At 38.0% G+C, this 20,575-nt stretch overlaps 1 protein-coding gene across 2 annotated transcripts; it reads left to right on the plus strand.

Moving 5' to 3' along the window:
* The first annotated feature begins 539 nt into the window (after positions 1-539).
* LOC107096336 (vacuole membrane protein 1-like) lies at positions 540-19,415 on the plus strand. 2 transcript variants are annotated; one of them, XM_015392949.1, is made up of 12 exons: positions 540-581; positions 1,112-1,218; positions 1,456-1,588; positions 2,342-2,432; positions 5,635-5,745; positions 10,358-10,525; positions 10,649-10,780; positions 12,388-12,468; positions 13,368-13,484; positions 15,519-15,580; positions 17,366-17,465; positions 17,898-19,415. In XM_015392949.1, the coding sequence occupies exons 2-12, from the start codon at positions 1,149-1,151 to the stop codon at positions 18,039-18,041; spliced, it is 1,209 nt and encodes a 402-aa protein (XP_015248435.1). In that variant the 5' UTR covers positions 540-581; positions 1,112-1,148; the 3' UTR covers positions 18,042-19,415. The 2 variants fall into 2 exon arrangements, with proteins under 2 accessions (XP_015248435.1, XP_015248441.1); XM_015392955.1 differs by lacking the exon at positions 540-581 and adding an exon at positions 636-955 and having other exon boundaries at positions 17,898-18,041.
* The last annotated feature ends 1,160 nt before the right edge of the window (positions 19,416-20,575 follow it).

Here is a 20,575-nt window from a genome sequence, read left to right on the forward strand (position 1 = left end):
TGGTTTATCAGGCTATGAGTCTTCACCAGCAGTTTCACCTGTCTGAATAAACTTTTACTGGGAGTGAAGAAGACCGAACTGACACACCATAGCCGGTTTTCCTACTTTGTAAATGAAAATTTGTTTAAATATGCTCATTTAAAACTTGTCTCAGATTTTTTTTTTTCTTTCCCATATTATTTATAAATGTGTATAAATATATATATATCTTTATTTTTTTGTCATATATCATTTATTTGAAAATATAGTTAGCTCAGGGGGTCTCTGTTAGTAAAGCTACTAAGGGGCAAACAGACGCGGCACTGCGTTGCCATGGTTACAGAATCCTACTTCTGAAATCTGGCAGCTTCTTATTGGACAGGAAGAGGATAACGGAGGAAATGAATATTTCTTTATTAAACACGTTAATTGGGTACTTTAAGAGGTTAAACTCAAAAATAGGAGAATTAAATCCCCTTATGATTTTATGCCAAGTTTTAAAACGTCAGTGTCGCTGGAATATCTTACACTTTCAGCCTCAACGTAGTTTTATTTTGAAGGTTCCAGGTTTTGTGTTTCCGGGTGAAGAAGACAGGAAAGAGGTACGCTGGTGCCGTTTTATTAAATAGAGAAACGTTGATATATATCTTTTTTTGTTGCTTGTATTACCTTAATAGTATTGTAATACGTAATTTTACGTATTTGCGTACAAATAATCTGAATGGTATATGATTTTAAAGCTCTAATTTGAATGTAAAGGCTCCCGGTGTCCCTGTTGGCTAACCGGTTAGCATGTGAAGGGTTCTGATGTTAGAGCGCATCTGACATCGTATCCTGTTACAGATTGACCTACAAACAGACATTTCTTCCGCTTGACTCCATTCTGTTTTTATTTCTAAAGTCTGGCGTCAGTATTTTCACATATTTGTGTGTGTGTTTGTTCTCTCTCCCTATCTTTGCCACCACGGACAAAAAGGTGAGCTAGCCGCCGGTGTGTTTGACACTTCCACGGGTTATTGCTCAATAGCCCCGCCAACGGAGTACTCCGTGTCCCGTAGAAAGCCACTGACAACAAAGGAGGGCCTGTTTACTGTCCACTAACGCCTCCTTATTGATCTTTATTTTCTTCTAGACTGCCTGAGCAGTTAGAAACCTTGACAGAGAGAGAAATGGCAGCCAACGGATCAAGCTGTGAGCAGCGAGCAGGACCCAAAGATAAACAGAACGGCAAGTCCACAGGTTAGTGTCAAAGGTTCGAGTTAAAGTTTACTAATTATAACTCTTTTTCATTCTCTGATCTCACCGTATTGGCAGCAGGGTTATGAAATAGCTCCCAGCATGACAGGAAGTAAGACAGACCTGCTGCTGCCACCTTAATTATGAGCGTTGCATTATCAGTTCCTCAGGATGTTATAGTTGCTGAACCCAGTAGTTCTCCAGAAACTCAAGATGATCCCAGCTCTGTTTGTCCTTCAGATCTGTCATTGAGAGAAAGGCGACACAAAGACAAAGAGGAGCGTCTGTCGCTGGTGTTATGGAGGAGGCCTGTTGTCACCCTTCATTATTTTCTTCTGGAGACCCTCGTAAAGCTAAAGGAGTGGACTTTTGAGTAAGCTGTTAAACAGATTTTTCTATTGGATCTTTGTCCTCTGTTCTGTTTAGGTCAGGGGTCTTCAACGTTTTCCAGGCCAAGGACCCCCAAACTGATGAAGAGATGCAGCGGGCACCCCCTAATTATATATATTGTACGAAATAGTCAAACAGCAAACAGAGCCAATAGACAACATATGAAATAAGGAAAAAAAAAAAAAAAAGAACTGAGACCAAGAAAAAATAACTGATTCCGAATCCTCATTCATCAGACAGGGGACAGGAATGAAAAAGGAAACAGCGCCAAACAGCAAAGAGCTGTCCCGGAACGCGGAAAGTAAGCACTGAAAAACAAAAGACACCTCCCACCTCCATGAATACGACAACGACAGGAAGTCAAATTAATGTGAATGTAAAGACAAAGAAATTACAAGAAAAAAAAAAAAGGGCAAAGAAAAAAAAAAAAAAAAAAGCCACAACCACCACCCACGTGGACTCCCTAGGGGTCGCGGACCCCCTGTTGAAGACCTCCGGTGTAGGTTATTCAGTGATATATTTTTGGTTGTGAGTGGTTTCCTGTTATTGAATAGCTACTGAAAACTAAGCAGACCAATTTCATTTTCAACCATTCAGATGACTTTTAAAAATTAGTGTTTTTGTGACAGGATTAAGACTTCAGAACAATATTTGAAAGAGATTTGTTATATTTTATTATTTTGCTTGTTTGGAAGTGTATTTACTGATTATATTGCTTCATTGTTTTCCCTCGCAGGCTTTGGCACCGGCGAGGCACAGTGTTCATATTTCTGTTGTTGTGCTTTCTGTTCTCTATCACATACTCCACTGATGGATCACACCAAACGGTGAGCATTTATTTTGTTTCAGCCACATAAATGATCGACTCCGTTGCCTGACTGAAAGCTGTTTGAAGGTTCGTGATAATTCTGGTTTTATCGTCATAAACTTTGCATGCTGAAACCTTGTGTTGATAGATAATGCAGTGTGCACTGTTGGCAAGTAACCCTTGATCACACTTCCAACGGGCTGAAAGTTTTGTTTACTGCTTTATCAGTGCAGCTCCCTCCAGCAGTTCAGTTAAAGCAGAGAAACTCTGCGTGTAATTTTTAACTCAATATTAACAAGTAAAAATAAAATCAAGCTTTTTTCAAAGTGGTCTAAACTTAAATCCAGCAAACTAAGGTGTAACAGTGCTACAATCACAAGCTGACAGTGAGTCCTGTCCATAGCTTTGTACTCCTCATAGTACATGACAAGAGGCAGTTGGTGGCAAAACCAGCTTTGTATCACCAGTATCTTAAAGAACTTCCTGTTCCTGAATGTCTTTATCAGTCTCTAACATCTTAGTTAAAGTATTTTTGTCCTTTGAGGTGTGTCGATTATTTATTTATTTATGTCAATGAGCATAGTTCACACTGGGGCTGCAGTGACCAATGTTCCCACTTAATTTTCCATGTGTCTGAGCATTCAGACAAACCCCCAGAGTACACTGCTAGCCAGTGTTTGCAGCATCAGATGTGCACGCTGAAGCCACACACCAATACTAAACACTTTCTAAACCCCAGATTATAGCAAATTACATTGTTTATTAAAAGAAGAAGAGATTACAGCAGCAATAAGTTGAATTAAAATTTGGTCCACTTTATAAAAAAATAAAATGTATATATTAGATGTGTAGGATGCTATATTTAGTCCAACTTTGGCCAGTATGAGGCTCCTTTCAAACATTTTGGTTCACATTAATACATTTACATTTCGCACAATGAAATATTTGCTGAAGTTTGTGATGCAGTATAAATTCCTGTAACTCTTTCTGTGAATATTTAATAAAGTATTTCTATTATAAATTGTATACCAGTATAAGTATTTTGCAACCAATATCTATAAATAAGAAAAGTAAAAAAATGTCACTAGATAATGAACAAATCTGACTATAACTTTCTATTTTTCATGTCTGCCCTTCTCACCTTTCCAATGGTTTTCTAAATATGCCACTTAAAGATGATTTCTTTAGATATGATTCATGAAACTACATTTTTCACAATCGGCAGTGGGTGCTGGAAATGTTGCAATTCAATTCGGTTTATTTATATAGCGCCAATTCACAACATGTAATCACAAGGCACTTTACTTCAACAGATCATACATTAAAGTTGATTCAAAGTTCTCTAAGGAAAACCGGTTGATTGTTCGACTCATTGACTCGAAGGCAATCCCTCACACTAAGCATGCTTGTAGCGACATTGGAGAGGAAAAACTCCATTTTAACAGGAAGAAACCTCCAGCAGAACCAGGCTCAGTGTGAGCGGCCATCTGCCGAGGCCGACTGGGGTTCAAGGAGACAGAAGCAGAGAAATATGCACAAATATCCACAAGCTGTGAGATCTGTTTTAGCTTTAGCCACCTTTTCTGGGGATATGTTGATTTATGTTTTGCTAAAATAAATTTAACTAAAATTAAAAAAAGAATAAAAAACTGAACTGGTGCATCTAGCACTGTGTAGATGTTAGATAGCAAGGCTGTTACAATCCGGCTGTGGTGCCGCCAGTTATTTAGGGCCCCATGAAAGACTATTTATGTTGCCCCCCGGCATTTCATGGGGTGGGTTAATTTTTCATTTACTGCTGAAAGCTCAATGAGAACACAAAGGCAATTTACTTTATTGCTGGAATGTTCTTACCATATTCCAAATACATCATGTAAAATATCTTTTGGGGCCTGCCTCAGTCATGGGCTCTTGGAACTTTTCTAAATCCCATCCCTCATACAGTGCCCCTGCACACCGGGGGGTTTAATAGTTCCTGAAGCCTACACTGATAACTAATTTGGCTGCCATATATATTCTCCTTACTGCTGGTTTATTTATATATGATTAGGACGTTAGTTTAACTTTTTTTTCTGACATTTACCTAAACGTATTCATCCAAACTTTTAAATGTATTCATATTTATGATAAAAGTGATTTGTTGGTGATATTTTAAACTGGGTTTGAAGAGAAGATCATACTCCAGACAGGTTGCACATCCAGCTTCTAGAAGGCTGATGTAATTTGCGATAGCACTCAGAAAAACAAGATGCTATAAGAATAAAACTAATAACAATAAAATGAATGCATCCCCTTATCAATTTTAAGTATATTTAATTTAGTATGGCAACCAAAAATAACTGTTTTCCATTCCTATATTTAACAAAAATTGAGGGGGAAAAATAAAAAGTAATTTCTCGTATGTTCATTGTTGGTTTAATTCCTACCCCCCACCCCAGGTACATGGTTCTTGCATGTTAAGGTTAGGATGCCCCGGGAAAAATTAACATTCTAGTGAAGTTATTTTGAGCTCAAAGTTCAAACTTTCATTGAAACACACCTGAAGGAGAAAGTTCTTATAAGGCTATATGACAAATCAGAGCAGTTTTTTTTGTTTTCTAAAAAGAAACTGTCTAAGTTGTATCTCAGACCTGTTGACTTTCTGTTAGGAAATCATCTTTTTGTTATCTCTAGTAGTGTAGCTAGACTGACATTTATAAAAGGCATAATCTCTTACCTACAGTAAAGTAGGCCAAATATGCAATGAAGACCCTTTAAGGCAGGCTCTTATGTAGTCTAATTAGTTACTGTGAAAATAGACACTTGAGACGTAGTTAAGGCCTAAATTACCAAGTAAAACTTATAAGACGATTTGCTGACGTCTTTCAGCCTTGACATATTGTTAGCGTAGACCTTTTGTGGTCCAGGTGCTTTTAAAAAGGCTCACATGTTTGATCGATTGATCAGATACGTTCGAAGAAATGCTGTCTTTTTTTCTACATGAAAACTTTCTTTATCCAAGAAAGGTATCTTGTTTTTGTTCAAAGGGTTTAGTTTTTCACAGAGAGACACTGAAATGTTATCCACATCCATAAAAAAATAAAATAAAAGTAAATGTGTTTATTGAGAAAATAAATGTACATAAATCAAAAATACTTGAGCTCAAAATCTTAAGCTATATTGGCTTTTCTCTATTTCCTGTCTTGCGTTCAAATGTTTATCTGCTTAACATTTCCTTCCAGTATGTTCAATACCTGGAGAAGAAGTTCCTGTGGTGTGCCTACTGGGTAGGCCTTGGGATCCTGTCCTCAGTGGGATTGGGGACTGGTCTGCACACCTTCCTCCTTTATCTGGTAAGAACATAAGCAGCATGTGGACAGCTTGAAATAAATACAGGAATTTACTTTGAAGTTTGAATACATGTAGAAGTTTTTTACTGATATCTATTTCCATTCTATAGCAGAATAACTGTAGTAACACTTTGGTAGGCAGCGTGTTAGGAAAAACCGGAGATCTGTAGCTTGGTAAACTACCCCCACCCGCCAGCGGCCAAAATCATTTTTCCCTGCGAGTGGTTTAGCTTCATCAATGCCACAGGCCCTAGAACTGGCGGGCCAATCACAACGCACAGATCTGTTATGAAGTTCTGGATGCAAAGCGGGCGGGGTTTTGAGGGGGTGACGACAAAGCTGCGCGACGCTGGAGAAAACACAACATGGAAGATGGCAACAACTATTGAACAATTCTGGTTGAACTCAGCTTTGGAATCAGTCTTGGAAGGATTAGAGTTGGAGTTTTTCATTGAAACGTAGGCAGGAAGAGGCTCTACACTCATTAATTTTTGAGAAGGACGTATTCGCCATTTTACAGACAGGCTGTTTGTTTACTCTCCCCCACCAGCTTTCTGTCACGCTTACTACATCACAGTCAGTTGAGCTGATTGGTCAGAGCATTGGCCAATGGGCACAGACATGGTTTGAAAGACAACTGGTTGTTCTCATCAACAATCTTCCGATGTCGCGTTCATTAGGTCCGGACTAAATTACACATTTAGTCTCAAATATAGTCTGGTTGAACAGGCTAGGAGATCTGCCAATATTTCTAAGTTTTAATGTAAAAATTAAAGTTTGATTGAATTACATTGCAAAGCTATCATGAAGGTTAATTTAAAAAAAAGCTTCAGATTTTATCAGCAGCAAATTTTAAATTCTGCCTATAACTTCAAAAATATTTCTAAAACAATATCTGTTTCAGTAGTTGTAAAACAAATCCACCTACATGACAAACGGAGGAACGTTGATCTGCTTTGCATGTAAACTGATAATACTTTACGAGGCAATAAACCCTGGAGGTTCATAGTAGGATGAGAAAACCTGAATTGCCGCCTTTGCTCCAATTAATCCTGAGGTTTTCTGTAAGGCTGAGGTCAGGATGTTGGAGTAGTTTACCTCCAACACCAAAGAATTATAACTTTTATGAGTCTATCCCAGTTGTTGCCAGATGATGGCGCTCTCCTTCATACCCTGATAGAAGTCATTGTCTTATTAAACATTCTGAGTCAAAGGAGCCAACCAGGTGTGACCTTCAGTTTCCTCACTGACGCTCGTCTGTGAGGATGACTGCATTAACCGAACCACTGACGTGTGTCATTCCTCTTCGATGTGGTGAAGCTTGATGAAAGAGTGGAAGAAAGTAAGCAGTTATGATCCGATTTAGAGTGGAAGACGGTGGACTTCTGTTCTGTAGAACTTGTTCACATGTGGGCCTGCTGACTCAGCTGTTTCCATGAAATAAGAGAAAGTATATATAAGCATTTCTGTCTTTAGAAACATCCTTGTTAGTTTCTAAATTTGTTGGGGTTTAGTTTCGCTATCTTCTGCTTTTCCAGAGGAAGTGGGACCTTCTCTCTTCTTGTCTTTTATGTAAAAGCCCTGCATTCTGGGTCTTACTCCTCTGCCTGGAGTTTATCTCACCCTAATATGATCATATTCATTTAGATTTGCTACCAAGGTTAACCTAAATCAACCATAATAAAAAAAAAAAAAAAATGAATTAACTAGTATTTTACTAGTAAAAGTACTCAGACACAAAAAGGGAAAATGGCTTCATCTTGACTTTATCTGTGCATTCGGATACAAAAGCATTAGTTTGTGTTAATTATTTTAGAAATAAAATAAAAAAAAATTTAGAAGGCTGCTCAGCTTGATCCATTTTACTGAGTTTGAGACAAATGTTTGTTAATCTGAAAGGTCATGTTGAATAAAGTTTGACATTTCATTGTCACTTTAGATCTGTTACACTCAGACCCATTAAAAACGGCTGCTTTGTGTCTTCACAGAAAAGCTCAAACTGTGTCACATGATTCCATGCTGCTTCTCACCAGACTAGTGAGACTCACGAGACTCTTTGTTCTCAGCACTTATTTTGGTTCATTTTGACAAAGTCATTCTTGTTGAATGTGATAATTATAAAGATGAACCACACGCGGAGTTTCAGTGGATTTACTCAGTCTTGCAGCGGTGTTTAAACACCCCATAGGGAGGATTAGCTCATGGGATTCAGTCACCACAGAGATTCATCATCATCATTCAAAAGTGCTGATCCTGAGGTTTCAATTTTATTCTAAAGATGAACATTTGTTATTTTCATTCTTATTTTATTTACAGACGTTTAAACTAACATTACAATATAAATTTTAACTTTATTCAAAAATAGCGCATCTTGGCCCTGTTTCTCACACATTAATCAGATCCATCTGTCAGGTTATAAAAGAAAAAAAATGTAATTATTTGAAATATTTTTTAATGATTACAACTATATTATAGGTGATAGTTTTAACTATTAAAGGCAGGTAGCAGATGTTAAATAGTAGAACAAATTAGGAGTTTTAAACAATGAAAAAATTTAAATATTTTCACATTGTAAAAAAAAAAAAAAAAAAGACCAAGACCTTTTCAGGTCAGCAAATCCTCCTAATCCTGAAACTACACTGGACAAAGGCGAAATCTAGATGAGTCATTTTTTATTAAAATAAGTGCATTTGTTCTTGGATTGAGGAGATAAAAGACACATTTTGCCAATGGAACGAGACAATTTACATTTAAAATAAGAAAACACAATTGCAATTGTCTTATTTCACGTGCATATTATCTAATTATCTTATTTTAAGAATAAAAATCCTCCTCCCATTGGCAAACTATCTAATTTGCCTTCTCAAGTTAAGGTTAAATACACTTAATTTAAAACATTTTTACTTATCTTTTGCATTGTTTTTCCAGTGTAGCTCATTTATTGGCAGAGGAATTTAAATCAAGAGGTTTTCATTACCTTAAGCTGCTCCTATTTTGAACAGGCAGGCTTTTTATTCAGGTTTGGTGGAGAAAAATCCTCCAATATTTATATTAAAATATTACATTAAAATGTAATAAACAAAATTAAGCAGTTTAAATTATATTATTACAGTCTTTTAACTTCAAAATCTTGCTTATAAGGGAAAGCCTGTTCTAAATCTTATAATATTTAGATGTTTAAGAGGGATTTCTTTACTTTAAGGTGTTTAATTCCTGTCAGATAGCTGGAGTTAACGTTTGAATCAGGTGCAGGCCCTCACTCTGTGTTTGTGAGCGTCAAACGCTGGCTTGTTCAGGCAGGTAAAACTACTTTTAAATGAAGTTCTTGTTGAACTGTCCTGTAGTTGGGATGAAGAAGGGTTGAAGGAGTTTATGTCAGCGCTGCCTTATAGAGATCTGTCAGCTGGCTGTCTGCTGGTGGCATAAAGGATTAAGTGTGTTTTAGTTGCAGGTGGGCCAGCTGTCAGAGAGGCCAGGTGGGTCTGTGTCATCGCAAATCTTTGGAGAAACAATGATCGACCCGTCAAAGACGCATTGTGTGACTCAGTTAGTGTATGTGCTTCCAGGGTGGTGTGGATGTTGTATTGGTTTACCAATTCAACATATGATCAAGCATAACTATATTTAATGGTGGTAAGCTGCTAACTGGAAGCACTTAGTTCCTATTAGAATTCAGGATCTAGTCCCTAAATGAATATAAATGTGATCAAAAAGCTTTACTGAATGAAAATGAAAGAATAACAAGATTTTATGTCCTCTTCTTTTTTTGAAGGTTTTTAAAACACAATATAAATAGGAAAAAGGTGCAACATTTAGTTCTCATTTTTATTAAACCTGTTATTACTCGCATTTAATCCTGGAGGACAACCTGTTCAAACAAGTCGCATTTTATCCGCTTTAAACCGAACATAGTTAGTTTCCCACATTGAACCGGACCTTTTGTGCACGTGTGAATAAAGACAAGCGAACTATGATCCAGACAAAGAACTGGATCGAGACCCACCTTTAGAGGTGGTCTCAGTCCGCTTTCAGACAGAATCTGCTGCGATTCACTTCAGGCATGAATACAAACCGAACTCGGTCTGACCCAAATACAGAGAAAACATATTTTCTCTTTGGACTTTACAAGCAGCCGTAGTAGTAAACATAGTATCACAATGCTACCTGTTCTGCTGTCTGTTGCTTAGCAACGCTGCTGTAAGCTAGCTGTGGCTCTTACTCGGCTTTAAAGATGCGTTCGGTGACACGTTAGAAATCTGCATTGGATGAGCTGCTGTGGTTCTGCAGCTGTATTAACCGCATAGATGTGCAAACAAAAGTGCTGCACTCAGAATTCCCTCATTGGTTTTCCTCCATTTCTGGGTTTGTGCTCTTGTCTTGTATTAATATTGGAATGAGTAAAAATAAAATTTTCTTGCACAAAAAAAATATGTCCGCTTTTGTGAATACACCCTTATTAGACATTAGGATAAACCTGCACAGCAGAATATGCCCAAACAGTTTCTTTTACTGATTTGGTTGATTTAATTGTTCAGTCATCCAACATTTTTCAGTATATCTTTTTTATTTTTTATAGTCTCCATATGCCCAATATCTCTCTGTCTCTCCCTTTTAGGGCCCTCATATAGCTTCAGTCACCCTGGCAGCCTATGAATGTGGCTCCACAGACTTCCCAGAGCCTCCATACCCAGACCAGATCATCTGTCCTGAAGAGGGAGGCATGGAGAGCAGCGTCTCTCTCTTCTCAATCATGTCAAAGGTCCGCCTGGAGGCCTGCATGTGGGTGAGTGGTGAAGCCAACAAGAATATATCTGACATAGACGGCCGACTGACAGGTTCAGTGGTCAAACATGTTACTAATTTGGAAAAAGGTGACCGTATAATAACGGCAGCCATGTCTGTTCAGGGCGCAGGTACGGCCATCGGAGAGCTGCCGCCGTATTTTATGGCCAGAGCGGCTCGCCAGTCAGGAACTGATCCAGATGATGAAGATTATGAGGAATTTGAAGAGATGCTCGAGCAAGCAGAAGGCGCTCAGGTAGGAAATATCAGCACTTGTGTTTATAAAGTGGTTCTTTGATTTAAAGGAGCAATAAGTTAGACATTTTCTGTAAAATTTACCAAAATCAGTCGAATTTGTCACCTGGGATGGAAATAACATTCCTTATAAACAGGGTGAGTTTTAAATAAATATTTATATTCTAAATGTCTTCTTGATGATTATAAAGATATGCTTTCTGCTCATCGCTTCCAAAAAAAAAAAAAAATCAAGAGCTTAACATTTAAGTGGATCGTTTTATTACTTAGATTAATTTTCTGGGATTTTTAAACAGCCAGTAGCTTTAATCCTCTTCATCCTTAAATAAAAAGGGCACCTTAACCAAACCACTTTATTCTAAATCTATTTTATTACCCCTTATCTCATTATGATATCATTCTTTTTATTAAATTTTCCCCAATTTTAAAAACCAACAACGGAACATGGAACCAAAGGGGCCTGTGATTGGTCCTAAAGCAGCATATGACTTCAGCACAGCCCCTCCCGCCCTCTACTTCCAGTAAATCTGGCTGTTTTTGGGTGAGTCAACCCGAGCCCAGCTCCCTCTTTAATCATCCCTCGGGCTTCACTCACTTTGCCTCCCTCCATTTCTCTCCGTCGCTCTCCTCACCGGCTCTAATGACAGACAGCGCTGTCAGGAACAGAGTTCACATGACTGCACACTGCTTAGATCAGATGCTGAGTCAGCAGGATGGAGATTACAAAGGCAAGAGAGGAGGCATTGTCTCCATCACTTAGTCCCTCTTCGCTGGTTGGAAAGATTTTTGCACCTGCGTTTTTCTTTCTCTGTTAATAAAGCAACATGCCAGAAGTGAAGACCTGGCTAAAATTACTCCTGTTTAGTTAAAATAAAGACTTAATGTGGCAGAAAAGATAAGCTCTCTTTAAAGAAAGGAGGAAAAAAAGGAATTCTCTAATTAGAAACAAGCAAAGGGAAGTTGGCTTTGGGTTATTTCTGTTATCAAACTAGGGCCATAAATACTGTGAAAAGCAAAACTTATCATTTTAAAAGGGTGTGTTTCCATTAAGAAGTCTGAGACTAAACAAAAACTTGCTTTGAATTAACTTTTGTGCCAATTTGATGAAACATGCTCCTCATTTCCTCCTTGATTGGCCAGTTATCTTTACCATGAAACCACACAGTTTGAACCCCTTGCAGGAGAACAGATGCAATCAGAAGAGCTGTGGAGCTTTGATACGCCACAGATTTAAGCAAAACGCCACGACATTTACCAAACGGAGAGAGAAAAGCAAAAATTGCCATGCTTGAAAATAGCAGTTTACCACAGCCTTCTTACCAAATATTCTGTTCCTTGTTATAGTGTTACAGGAAAACGTTGTAATAAAAGCCACAAGAAAGTGCGTTGATTTATTCAGACAATAAAGATGGGTGATCATGTTTCGGAAAAGCTCAAATTATATGTAAAGTGTATGTGACTGAAATGTAATGTAGCTTTAAAATGACATGGGCTGGGAAAGTTTTAAATGGCCTGAAAGTAACTTCAGACAAATTGATTCAAACATGTATGACTGCAGTCAGGAATTAAAATGTACTCTGAATGTTTTTTTGTTTTTTTTTTCTTCAGGACTTTGTCACAAGAGCAAAACTGGGAGTTCAGCACATGGTGCAGAAAGTGGGGTTCTTTGGGATCCTGGCTTGTGCCTCTGTAAGTCCACAAAGTACTGAAGATTGCAAAAGTATTTAAAACCCTACAAATATTTCTGCCTTTGGGAGGATTTTTAAGTTAGACTTGAGTGCAATTAACATAAATTGGAGGAGAAAAGAAAATTGGATATGCATGATTTTATTTTTGACACAAAAAATATAATAACTGGCATCGATTTCTATTCAATCATTCTGAGCTGTAATGTTGTGTGATCATCTTTTCTGCAGGAGTTTTTAACTCTCAGTGTTTCACAAATGCAGACTAAAACATTTCCTTTTTTTTGCTGCTCAAGTTTGTTCTAATTGAAGAACAGCAGTTTAACCTCAGTTTTAAAGTCTTGCTTTAGATTCTAATTTGAATTTAGGTCTGAACTTTAACTGGACCAGCCTGCCACACAATGCTTTGATCTCAGTCATTCTACCAGCTTTGGCTGCATGTTTAGGCTCATTGTCCTTCTGATGCCTTTCTTTCAACAATGGCTGTCTTATTGTCAAAAGGCCATATCTCATGTCACATCTTGTTTGTTTTTTTTTGTTTTTTTGCAATCTGTGCTTCGCTATTGTATGACTTGAGTACTTCTTGTGATGCTATAAGCTAACTCTGCCTCACAATTCTCAGCTTTACCCCTAATGTGTCTGCTGTAGTCTTTCTTATAAAAAAAGTCACACTTTTCAGATTTCTAAGGATGATAAAAAGTGGCTCTTGTTTCTTAAACTGAATGGTTTTTCACTCCTTTGTGTTGATGTTCCCCATGAAAAACAGTAAAGCTTCTGGTTGTAACGTGACAAAATGTGAAACAGTTCAATTGTGTGAATACTTTTGCAAAGCATGGACTTGCAAACACATTTGAACTCCTTTTGATATAAAGGTGATCGTATTTTGTTTTGTTTTTTCGTCAGATTCCCAATCCTCTCTTCGATTTGGCTGGAATAACCTGCGGGCACTTCCTGGTTCCTTTTTGGACCTTCTTTGGAGCAACTCTGATCGGGAAAGCCATCATCAAGATGCATATACAGGTCAGTGGAGCACGCAAAGGGTTCGTCTAAGGTGGGGTAAACCATAGCTTCTTCTCTCAGGGTTTGTTCCGTTCTTCTAAAGAAACGATACTCGCAGCATCTCCTGATATGATTCATCCTTTTGAATCACATAATCGCAATCGTCTAACCGCAGCGTAATTCTGCATATCAGAATTATACTTTAGCAGAAAAGGGTTCACTGCTGACTGATGTACTTTGATCAATCTCCAGAACCTCAAAGTGTTCTGGGGAAGATCAAACCTTGTTCTGAGGTCATAAGTTGATTACTATGAAACTCCTCTCTGTGCACCTCTGGTTGACTCTCGCTGTAGGTTCTGCTCTCTTGGGGTTTCCCTCCTCCTTGTTTTAGCTTTTTGTAAGTTTCCACAACCTTTCAAGCGGCTCCAAGATAAGAAAAGTCTTTAACAAGAGTTTGCAATTACAAAAAAAAAAGGGCGAATCACCAAATAGATTTATAAAATCTTTGTTGTTCAGGGTGGAGTTCAGACTCTGACACTAGTGACTAATATGAACATAGACAATGCTGTCTGTTTCTGAGTGACTCGCCAAATTAATCTCTTGGAGGTAGCAGTCAGTGATCTCACCCAGAGAGCTCTGGGAAGGTCAGTTCTCCCTGTGGGGGGGTTACGGGCCATGCAAAGTGGACAGGAGAGGGTAGAAGGAAATGGGGCAGACTTTAAAAGCTGCAGGGGGGCAAAGCCGGTTCTGTACCTTGAACTTCTCAGACATCACGTGTTCTAACCTTTCTGATCTAGTCCAGGGGGGCGATGTGTCACACTGTTTAAAACTGATCAGTTTCAAAACCAAAGGAAAAATGATGTGATTATGCCCCCACCCTTCTGCCTTGGTCCTTTGCAAACCACACAACCCCCCCAGCCTAAAGTGTTGCTTTAGAGCCAGATTTGAGTTTTCTAATTACCGCCTGTGAGCAGTGAGGCTTGATTCCCCACAGCTGTGCAGCAGTAGCTGTCAAACGGTCCCTTGACTGAGAACACCCCCCACCTGGTGAAAAAGGACTTTTATACGTTTTTTTCGTTTTCCCCTCAGGAAGCTGTAGCTTTCTGATCTCTATTATCAGATGCTACTAAACTCATAAAACCATACGAGTGAAAGCCTCCTGTGCCTCACTATGCCAGGGTGGCCTAGGAGCTGAACGGGGAGCAGATACCTAGCATGGGGGGGTGAGGGCAGCATCTACCAGATCCTGACTCAGTTTTAACGCACGAGTCCAGAAAAGGGCTAGATGCATTGCCACAGATTGTCCAACCTCTGTCAGAAACAATTGGTCTTAAAAACTGTTTCTTGTCTTTAGTGTACAACGACACTCCGTTTTTTTTTTGTTTATTTTCTTCTAAGAAGGTTTTATATCTTCTAACTTTTCAATTCCCTTTTTTCTTTTAACAGTTTTCCTCTTTTTTTTTTCCTTTAAACATATTTTTACATTCATTAAAGGGGCCCTCTAATCTTTTTCTATGAGTGTTTTTAATTTCTGCCTGTATTTTATGTGCTCAATCATATTTTCATTATGGTGTCATGATGATGTTTGATTTCCCTTTGGAATTAACAAAGTATTTTTGAATTAAATTTAACCCTTTAAAGCCTGATCCAAGAATAAAACAAAACAGAAAATTCCTTTTTTTTGTTTGAAGTCCTTATTTGGCCTTCAAACAAATATGTAAAAAGAAAAAACAGAAATACATTTTTGATATTAATAATTTATTACTATGCGATAAGTCAAGATTATTTTTTGTGTAGTCTTCTGCCCTCTGTTATCAGGTATATCTGATTGTGTACAATAGGATTTTGAGCAAAGTTTTTACCATTAAATTATGCAAAAGGTGTCAGACGCAAAACATTTCAGAAACCGTATGTATCAAATATGATACATTTGGCATTACAGGGTTAATGAATTTGGCACATGACAATTTTTTTGGTTTAACAAATTTTAAACTGTGAATTTCTCTGGAAGTTATAGGTCAAAATAGCTGATTATTATTTCTCTTTTCCCCACAGAAACTTTTTGTTATCATTACCTTCAGCAAGCACATTGTGGAGCAAATGGTTTCACTCATGGGGTAAGTGTGGGAGAAAGGCTGAGTAAATTCCAAGTCAATGTGCTTTGGGGGTTTTTTGTGGTTAGCATTGTGTCAGCTAACGTTTTCCCCTGCATTTTTTACCTCTTATGGTTAATATGTTCGAATAAGTGTTTTACTGAGTGGGAGTAAATCTAAAGGTACTCACACGCCTGCGGTTCCAGCTCTTCTGAGCTGATGCAGTAAGCGTGAGGTCACCTTCAAACAGGTTGATCCGACTGGCTACGTTAAATGGAATGAATACAGATGCAAAATGAGATGCTGTTGGAGCAAATGCTGGAGCAGGGATTAGGAAGAGGACATTGATGCTGTGAACTGGATTGTCCCCAGACCTGAATCCAGTCGAGCAGATCCTGGAACATCATGTCTCTTTCCATCCATCACGGTCACTTTGACCTCAGACTGTCCAGCAGTTATCTGATGGTTTTATCCAGGCCTCCTCATCAGGAGCTTGTCCAGGAGCTGCTGGGAGGTCATACACATCGCTGAGCCTCACTCTGACCAGAATGTCCACTGAAGCTGGATCAGCCTGTTTAGAGTTTAACAAATCCAGACCTTCATGGGATAATCATCATAATTTACATCCATAATTTTTGTTCCAAGTTCATTCCGCCATCTAATGAAGATTTGAACTACAATACTTAATTTTGGATCAAGGATTAGCATTTTATATACCTTAAACATTCACAGACTCGGTTTACTATTTAGGACTTTCAAAGTGAAGGGGCTGAATTAATTTTTGTAAACATGTCTTATTTTATTTTAAATTTTATATTCAAAACCCAATCAAATATATCAGTATCTGTGATTTTTATGTGAAAAGAGTTGAATGATTTTAACTTAGGACCACTCCTATCTGATAGATCATCGCTATTATGCATCACTGTCAACTTTAACCATATTTAGACACAAAAAAATCCTGATTCAGTCAATTTTAAGGTTCTTTCCCACCATATGGGCCTCCAGTGACTCACTATGATTTGTGAAAATAAAGTTTCATTGCTGACATGTGGGATAGAGTCCTCTCTCCTGCCTGAATTTATGTTTGTTTGTGTGTAAGACTGGGGAGATAAGACTGAGTCACTAAAATGTAGCATTATTCAGCAGCAGGAATTACCCTTTCTCCATTTGGTGCTTGTTATCTCTCTTCCTTTTGCTTAGTCTAGACAAGTCTAGACAACCTGTTTACATCCTGACTGAATTCACACAGATCCTTTCAATAGCCTGCAATATATTTGTTCTTTTTTATTGTAATGAGTTTGACCTAAAGGTAGATGTTCCATCTAAGCTGCACCAAAATGTGAAACCGCAGCAACAAAGCTCATCTATGGCATGAGAACCGTTATAGTGGTATTCATTATGACTGGCCTCCAGTGAGCATTTCCACTCCTGTCTAATAGAGAGAATTAGTCAATTCTGATTGGCTGTATTTCCAACATGAAAGCAGCAGTGGTGAAGGTGATGACATCATGTCGACTCACTTCCTGGTTTAGGCTGACACAGACTCCTATAGAGAGCTTAAGAATATAAAAGGAGGACTGAGGAGTTGGTGCTTCATTCCTCTCAGCTGCCTACTGCTTCTCACAGTAACAATTAGAGGTGGTGGCAGCTGCAGCACTGGGCCCGTATGCAGGCTGGGGCCTCAGACGCTGCTGATGGATCAGTGTTTGGAGACGGATGGGAACTTTATTTCAAGCTTTTTGAAGTTTGAGTGGTGAGTTATAGAACTTATTTTCCTTCTTCCTCTTTTTCTCCTTGTTTTTTCAGGTCTGTGCCTAAAATAGGACCATCACTACAGAAGCCCTTTAGTCAGTACCTGGAAGCCCAGAAGAACAAGCTGCACCATGCTGGGAAGAGTGGACCTGCGGTAAGAGCATCAGATTTCAGTTTCAGAACCTTTTTCCCCTGAAGTGTCTGTGATTCTGTGTAACATGGGGACCTTTAGAGAGCCGGCAGTTTTGGGTAGAATAACTGTCAGAGTTTAGAAAATCTGCTTAACATATCTTTTTAAATAGATTTTAAAAGTCGGCCATTTAAAATGCTGCCCTCTGGTGGACAAGTAATGTAGCTCCAACTTTTTAGTGACGTGTCATATCTTCAGCCTTTTTATATGTGAAATACATTTTATTTATGTTTAATATTAATAATCCATCGATTTTGATTTGGTTTATCAGTTAAACTTTTTGTCCCTCATTTTACACTGGAATACAAACCTAGCTGATCTTGTCTATCCAAGCTCTAAATAGTTTCCAGGAATGAGTAATTCTGAGTATGACCGTGTTAATTTGGGGTTTTCCAGGATGAGAACTGGCTGTCGTGGGTGTTTGAGAAGGTGGTGCTGGTCATGGTTTGCTACTTTGTCATCTCCATCATCAACTCCATGGCTCAGAGCTATGCCAAGCGGCTGCAGCAGCTGAGGCACTCTGAGGAGAAGAGCAAGTGATGGCGAAGCGAAGCGCCTCATGCATCCAAGTGACTGTGTTTCTGCGGCTGCTGCTCACAACTTACCAACAAACCTCACCATCTTCATTTCTCAAGACAGGCTGAGGGGTTAATTAAAAAGAAAAGCAGGCATTTTTCGCCTCTGTCGGGGGGTGTGCATCTGCACACATGCTATTAAGGATGTATGTGCTCTTGTTTCTGTCTTCAAATTTTATAGTTCTTCCTCTCATCTCACTATGCGTGTGTGTAGTGTGAGTGACTCCTACTAGCGGTCTTAACATGTTACTTAAGCGTTAAATTAATCCATTCTTTAACCTCAGAAGTAAAGGGGTGATTTGATGGTAGCTGCTGTACTGAGGGCAGCGCCCATCAGATGCTATGCCTTATGCAAGCTGGGAATGCCTGAATTCCCTTGAATATAGCTCTTGACTCATGGACTTGATTTTTATTTAATTATGTAACAAATATGTATGGATGGAAGTTGATTTGATTTTGCGATGTGCTGCCAAGAAAGCTGCAAATGGAAAACGTTTCTTTTCAGGGTCTTTGTGTTTTTCTCCTGATAAAAAAGGACATTTGTCTTTTTTTTTTTTTTGTTCCAGTACTGTCAGTTTATAGCGATTGGGAGGGGAACAAGCAATATAAATTAACAGTGGGGTATTAATGGTTTGCACATTGTGTAAATATGGTTCTTTTTTTTTTTTTCCACTGTACGATCAGATGTATTTCTATTCCAGTTGTTGCTGAACCAAAAGTTAAGAGAAGGTTGTAACATCTCCATTGTAATTTTAGCAAAAGGTCCCATTTCTATTCTGTACATTTAGGTCAGATCATATAAAATATGGAAACAATGACACATTTTGTTCAGTCTGAGTCTTATTTATTGCTATTTGATCTTTTAAATGTTCCTCCTGAAAAACTGCTCTAATTTTGTGGTGATTTTAATGTTTAATTCCCCTAAGCATCTATAAGGTAAGTGAACAAGATCAAAGATGTTTTAGTAGATTTACTGGAACATCTTAATACAGTCTGCCGGATTTGGCTTTTGGTAGATATTTTTAGTTGATATATTATTTTTATCTCTAAAGGCATGTAATTATTTATCTTTTTTTTAAAAAAAAGATGCCCTAACTTCTTTTTCCCCCGCCTCGTCAGCTAGCTTATCAGACTGGTGTTGGCGGTAAAATTTGCACGGCAACAGCGGTCTGTAAGCTGGCTGAAGCTGTGGGCCTTTCAGCTTCTCAACCAGTGTTGAGACAACGCATCCATCCGTGGATGTGTGGCAGCCTTCCTGTCGTATTGTTGCTCTGCTTTCATGTCTGCCCAACTTTAAACTGTAAAAAAAAAAAAACAAGTGAACAATAAAGTGAGTTACCAAAGATCCTGGCCATTTTGTTTCTGTCTGCTTTTTCCCTTTCAGGTTAAATTGAATAATTTTAAGTAACCGCATCAATTAACTTGTTCAATAAAATATTTTACTGAGTCTTTCAGGATAGCAGTCAGTTACTTATCACTTACAGATAATAATAATAAATCCAATTTGTACCGCACTTTTCATTAAGAAAAATCTCTAAGTGCAAAGTGCAGATAATGTTGCAGTAGTGATTCTAAGCTCTGTGGTTATAATTAACTAGAAGTTGTCTTTAGGACCTTTGGTTATCAGCTTTATTATCAGCTTACTTTCTTACAAATGTTTCTTTCAAACTGGTTTCATTCAATAAAAAAATACTTTAATCCCAAATGGAAATTAAACATAAATCTAAAACTAATCCAAGGTAATTATACAGTTGAAAGCAATTTTTTTCACACTTAAGGTGCATTGCTTCAGTTTGTATTATGACAATTTAAAATTAATAGCAAAGTTGACACATTAAAAAAACGTTTTCTCTTTGCATTGGTACTCTGGCTTCTTCTCTCTAATGCCATGCATGACTTTGAAATTAACCAATCTCCCTTAAATGACATCTTAAATGGGCTGTTTGCCCTGCAATGTACTGGTGACCTATTAAGGTCTACTATAGAAATAATACCACCTCCTCCATCCTGATAGGCTGTAGGAGATTGGTGATCCTTTACATTGTGTGCAAATCGAGGTGTTGGAATTGTCAGCTAAGGGTAAAAAGTATTCATGAAGACAAAGCATTAGAATAAAAAGACAAAAATAGTTGCTTAAATAGAGTTCCTGCATGGCAGGAAACTATTGAAGGTGACTTCTCTGTGACTTATCTGCCAGAAATTGTAAAAATTATTTTACTGACATTTTTTATTAGATATAAAGAAATGGAGAACGTTTTTTTTTTTTTTTTGCTGTTTTAAATTAGATGTTTTTTAAGCTGGACTGAAGGTAAATGTGGCTCTTTGGATTTGCCGTCATCGCTCTGCCTCAGACCAGCAGGCATAGATACCGCTGCTGGTAAAAAAAAAAAATAAAATCAGCCACTTAAAAAAAATATCAAGAACTTCATGGTAAGATGATGAGAAGATTTGAAAAAAAAAAAGGCTTAAAAGTGTCCAAGAAAGTAAAGAACCGTCCAC

This window comes from Cyprinodon variegatus, unplaced genomic scaffold (genome assembly GCF_000732505.1).
Source record: "Cyprinodon variegatus isolate N-32 unplaced genomic scaffold, C_variegatus-1.0 Scaffold24, whole genome shotgun sequence".
Taxonomy (NCBI): domain Eukaryota; kingdom Metazoa; phylum Chordata; class Actinopteri; order Cyprinodontiformes; family Cyprinodontidae; genus Cyprinodon; species Cyprinodon variegatus.

Excerpts from the sequence above, each read along its gene's own strand:
- LOC107096336 (XM_015392949.1), top strand. The coding sequence starts at position 1,149 with ATGGCAGCCAACGGATCAAGCTGTGAGCAGCGAGCAGGACCCAAAGAT. Across the intron at positions 1,219-1,455 it reads ACAGAACGGCAAGTCCACAG|ATCTGTCATTGAGAGAAAGG; the intron begins GTTAGTGTCAAA and ends TTTGTCCTTCAG. Across the intron at positions 13,485-15,518 it reads TCATCAAGATGCATATACAG|AAACTTTTTGTTATCATTAC; the intron begins GTCAGTGGAGCA and ends TTTTCCCCACAG.